Consider the following 6045-nt stretch of genomic DNA (forward strand, 5'->3'; position numbering starts at 1 on the left):
TCTGTTGCTGTTGCTTTATTTTTAGGTGAATTATTATGATTTTGAGTTCTTGTTTGGTACTGATGATGACTAGCTAGGGCAACCCTCTATGGCTCTATGATGTGAGCCTGAAAGGAAATTTCTCTATTGTGTCTAAGTTTGATCTTTATATGGCTCTATCTATGACTTGTTTACCGTCATGAACTTCCACTTCTTTACGAGGACTTGACCTCTCCTTTGTCATCGTTTGGGAGAGGGAAAAAAAAGGAAGAAAAAAAGACAAGAAAAATAGTAATCAAGAGACATTGGTGGGTGACTTATAATAGTTTCGTTTATACTGTCGTAATGGATTATTTTCATGTCATTTATGATAGCAACAAGCACTTGAATTTTTTTTAATTTCAACATAAATTTAAGACCGGTGGCTGCTAACAGTAAAATTATTAAGTGATTACTGATTAGTGATTGCCTTTAGTTACTTGCAAAATATTTGTTACAATACCTGGTAAGTCTATTCTATTAGTTTCACCTAATGCTTGTTTGAACTGATTCAATGGAGATTGGTTACGAAGTGAGGAGCTAGTACTTTTGGATTAATCTTTTCAATTGTGTGTAGGTCTTTAACAAAATGCTCTAAAGTTGATTAGTTTTTCACTTTTTTGTTCTCTTTGGGTCAAGACTTCTTCATTTTAAGATTTTATAGCTATATTTTCAAATATCGTCAATTTTATTATGGTTTAATACTTCGTTATTTTATTATGGTTTAATATTTTATTATAATTTATAATCTATATTATGTTTATTTTTATAATCTACATGAATTTTTTTGTTTTATTTTTGAAGGAATTGCACCAACTTGGAGAAGATGATGATGAATCTAGTGTGAATTTAGGCTGAGTTTGATAAAGTTTTTTTAAGAGGTGCTTGTGCTTCGTCATTTTGCGTTTGGTAAATTAAAAAGCCCAAGTGCTTGTGCTTACGGCTTTTAAAAGTTAGGGGTACTTTTGAAAGCACCTAGAAGGGAGCTTTTCAAAACTGGCTTATGCTTACCAAATTTTTTTCATTTTCCCGCACATATTTCTAACTTCTCATCCTAACCTTCACAAATTCTAACACAATTTTCATATATTTTTTATTTTTCAACCTAATCTTCACAAATTTCAATACAAATACATCTCTATCATATATTAGGTATGAATTTCTATCTATTTATGTTTTTTTTTTTTGCGTTAATTTTATATTTTTTCAGTAGATCTATTATGTTTGTTTTTCTCTGTTCTTTGAAACGGGAAGAGGTTGAGCTGGTTTATGAAAACCAATCATAAAATTTTCTTTGCATGAACATTAGTCAAAATTATAATAACAACATGTATATACATATGTAAATATAGATATATAATTATAAGAGTAGTTTATTTGAGATAAGTATCCTATTTTTTGTGATCTGTAAAGGTGAGCCAATATATATAGGTGGGTAATGAACGTACCCAATACTAACATTGGATTACATACAAATTTTATTATTGACTAATGATAAATCTATTTATATTAGTACAGAGAATAAATTAAGTAAATATGTTAATTATTAGTCTCTAAAATTTGAGTTAGTATCAAAATAAAGTGTTAATTAATTCAATTAGAACTCCAAAATTTGATTCATGAATCATATTATCAGTTTATTGTTTCTTGTGATTTTTTTTTCAAGTAATGTTAATTAATTATTCTATGATTCTTTTGTTTTTATAATATATCTGGTTCCTGTGTTATTATTGGCCTACTAGAATAGAATAATATTGTATGTTTATTAGTCTCTTCTTCAATTGAGAAAGATACACAACTTGAAGATAGTGAGGATTTTGATATAGAGCCTGAGTCTAGTGTTATAAACATTAAAAGAAAAAGGGAAAATTTCACTAACGCTAATACTTACAAGAAAGCAAAAAAAGTTGGAGGTACTCAGAAATTGTCACACCAAATTGATAAACTTTGTGAGGCTGTGAAACGTAGGAGCTCCAATAAAAATGATACTTTGGGACCTAGTATAACTCAAGCAATAGAAGAACTGGATGCTATACCGGATATAGTTCCACTTGGACAAATTTATATGTTTGCAACTCGACTCTTCTTGGATAAAGATAAAAGAGAGTTGTTCGTTGCCTTAAAGCATAAAGAAGTTAAAGTTGCGTGGTTAATGAATGAAAAGAATGTCCAAGAGGAGAAGGAGAACAGTTTATTTACAAAGCTTTTTTAAGATTTTTTTACATTCATTTTATAGACCATGAGTTGTGTCTGCTATTTATATTCATTTGCTTGGATTTGTTTATTTTATTTGATCTTTTTTATTGCAAATAAAAATTACAATACTTTCATTTCTTGATATATTATTCTATTTTTTTTTTAATCCTTGTGTTCTTTCTTTTAATATAATTATTATACAGTGCATTGGAATATGGAAATTGATTATGATGAAGAGGAAGAGGAAGAATTTGATCGAGTTTTAACTTCCACAGTATGTTTGGTCTTCCAATATTATAATAAGTATATCTATAAAAGACCATGCATGACTTCTACACAAACAGGAAACAAATGGCTTAAAGAGATATTAGAAGGGAATAATAATCGTTGTTGCAGCATGTTTAGGATGGAAAAAGATATTTTCAAAAGACTATGCTATGATTTGGAAACAAACTATGGTTTATGTGCCTCAAGGAGAATAAGTGCTGCAGAAATGCTAGCAATGTTCCTATTTGTACTAGGAGGTGGAAACTCAAATAAGTCAACTAAGGAGCGGTTTCAACATTCTGGTGAAACAATAAGTCGAAAATTTGAAGAAGTGCTCCAAGCTGTGTGCAAAATGGCCATAGACATTATACAACCAAAGGATCGTGATTTTAAAGAAGTGCCTACAAAATTAAGGAATGATGATAGATATTGGCCTCACTTTAAGGTAATTTATATATTATTTATTTTAAAAAATATTATAAATAATTACAAAAAAAATATTATCTTTCATTGCATGTGTTGGTATTAAATTTGTTTTATAGTATTTGTAAAATTGATACTCTAATCATGTTAATCATAGGATGCAATTGGTGCTATAGATGGAACTCATGTGCCAGTGATTGTGTCTACTGAAGACCAAATTCGATTTATTGGTAGAAAAGGAATTCCAACCCAAAATGTTATGGCTGCGTGTAATTTTGATATGGAATTTACTTTTGCTTTGGCCGGTTGGGAAGGGACAGCTCATGACACAAGAGTATTTTTACATGCAATTGGTACATCTGAGTTGAACTTTCCAAAACCTCCACCAGGTAATACTTGATTATCTTTAAGATTAAATTATATACTCCATATATAGATTTAATTTCTTATCATGTTTTCTTTCATTTAATAATATACAGGTAAATACTATTTAGTAGATGCAGGCTATCCAGAAAAGAAAGGTTATCTAGGACCATACAAAGGAGCAACATATCATTTGCCAGAATTTCGTCGTGTTAATGGACCTTCTGGATACTACAAAATATATAACTATGCTCATTCTTCACTTAGAAGCGTGATAGAACGTACATTTGGAGTTTGAAAAAAGAGATAAAAAATTTTACGAGATATGCCTAGTTTTAGCTATAAAAAACAAATTCAAATTGTTATTACAACAATGGCTCTGCATAACTACATTAGACGTTATTCTACAAGTGATCGTAAGTTTAAAAAATATGATCAAATGGACGTTGAGCTTGAAGAAGAAGATGGATATGGCGATGAAGGTGAAGCTGAAAATGGAGTTGAAAAAGTTGGAGATGAGTTTCTTGGAACTATGGAGATGGTTCGAAATAATATAGCATCAAGTTTGATTGGTGGAAAAAATTAGGTTATAGTGATTTAGGTAATTTAGTATTTTTAGTAATGATGTTTAGGATAAAATAAATTTTTATGATACTTATATAAAATTTTAAAGTTAAAAAATAAAAGAATTTATTTATTATATTTATGTTTATTATGAATTTTTTATTTTAACATTATTTTATTTTAAAATATTATATAAATTTTTAAAAAATTTGAAAAAAGAAATTATTTTTTGTTATAAACATGTTTATTATAATTTTTTTAACTTTTAAAAGTTGTTTTACCAAATACAATTGTGGTGCTTGTACTTATTAAAAGTCATTTTTAATTTGATTTTACCAAACGCAAGTGCTACAGCTTTTAAAAAGCTATTTTTTAAAAGGCAGCTTTCATAAGCTACTTTTAAAAAGCAAAAGCTTTACCAAACCCAGCCTTAGATTAAGCATGGTGGCTTTTTTTGTTTTTATTTGGTTTAAAGTGGCTATTTCAGTTTTTAGTATGTTTTAAAGTGTGTTTGTTTTTGTTGTTTGCTAGACATTTTTAATTGTCTTTGTTTTTATGTTTAATTGTTAGGACAAGTTGAAATTGTATTGAATTTGGATGTGATATACTCTTGTTATTCTAGTTTATTGACGGATTTAAACTTCATTTTATGGTGATTTAAATTTTGATTATTAGGTTTAAAAAAACCAAAAAACTGACCGAACCAAACCGCTGTTGGTTCGGTTCGGTTATCAAAAAAGTAGCAAACCAAACGGTTTACATCATTGTAGAACCGAACCGATTACACCCCTAATAAGTATGCAAGATTCATCAAGATAGAAAAAGTCTACATGTGATCATAAGGATTATTATAAACCTCCTTTTTATTTTTAATATTCGACTTGGATTTGAATTAATAAACTCTTCCATTTTTATCACTAAGATAACCTCTGTTTATTTTTCTTTTTGCTTGAAAAAACAAAAATAAAGTTTGAAGTTTAGTATTGCGATGCCTTGGCATCTCTAGTGATTTTTACATATCTTTTTAAGTAGTTTTCTTATGTTTAATTGAAAGTTTTCTTGTTTTAAATGAAGTTTTCATAGCTAATCATATATTTGAAATTATTTTAGAATTATTGTGCATTCAGAAATTATATTTGGGAGTTCAACATATGCCTTTCCTATTTGCTTCTCTTCACCTTATTTTTTTAAAGAATAATCCTAAATGCATAATAATTCTAAAACAATTTCAAATATATGATTAGCTATGAAAATTTTATTTAAAACATAAAAACTTCAATTTAAACATAAAAAAAATTACTTAAAAACATATGTAAAAATCATTAAAGATGCCAAGGCATCAATATCCGTATTTGGCTCTAAATATTTTAATGGAAATTTTGTATGATTTGAGCCACATAATGATGGTTATGATTGATGATAATAGTTATTATTGATGAGAATTATGTTGGATGATTACGATTGATGGTGGTTGGTGCACGAAATTGTGATCCCTGGTTGTAAAATTTGTTGTTCGTTCTCTCCCTGGAAATGGCGCCAATAACCGGTGCATAATACCATGGTCCAAACATAACTTCACAACTTCGCACAACTAACCAACAAGTGCATTGGGTCGTCCAAGTAATAAAACCTTACGTGAGTAAGGGTCGATCCCACGGAGATTGTTGGTATGAAGCAAGCTATGGTCATCTTGTAAATCTCAGTCAGGCGGATAATAGTAGTACTTTGCATTAATTCATGAGGAATAGCAGAGCTCCACACCTTAATCTATGGAATGTAGAAACTCTACCGTTGAAAATACATAAGTGATGAAGGTTCAGGCATGGCCGAAAGGCCAGCCCCCAACGTGATCAATATGATCTAAAGATGAACTAAAAATCATAAGATGTCTAATACAATAGTAAAAAGTCCTATTTATACTAAACTAGTTACTAGGGTTTACAGAAGTAAGTAATTGATGCATAAATCCACTTCTGGGTCCCACTTGGTGTGTGTTTGGGCTGAGTTTGAAGTTTACACGTGCAGAGGCTTCTTCTGGAGTTGAACGCCAAGTTGTAACGTGTTTTTGGCGTTCAACTCTGGTTCGTGACGTGTTTCTGGCGTTTAACTCCAGACTACAGCGTAGAACTGGCGTTTAACGCCCTTTTGCGTCATCTAAACTCGGCCAAAGTATGGACTATTATATATTTCTGGAAATCCCTAGATGTCTACTTT

General features: G+C 29.8%; 1 protein-coding gene across 1 annotated transcript; it reads left to right on the plus strand.

The window, feature by feature from the left end:
- On the plus strand, nt 2429-3565 carry LOC107605433. Its single transcript, XM_016307317.1, has 3 exons — nt 2429-2926; nt 3062-3293; nt 3384-3565. The coding sequence occupies exons 1-3, from the start codon at nt 2429-2431 to the stop codon at nt 3563-3565; spliced, it is 912 nt and encodes a 303-aa protein (XP_016162803.1).

Source organism: Arachis ipaensis, chromosome B01 (genome assembly GCF_000816755.2).
Source record: "Arachis ipaensis cultivar K30076 chromosome B01, Araip1.1, whole genome shotgun sequence".
NCBI classification, from domain to species: Eukaryota; Viridiplantae; Streptophyta; class Magnoliopsida; order Fabales; family Fabaceae; genus Arachis; species Arachis ipaensis.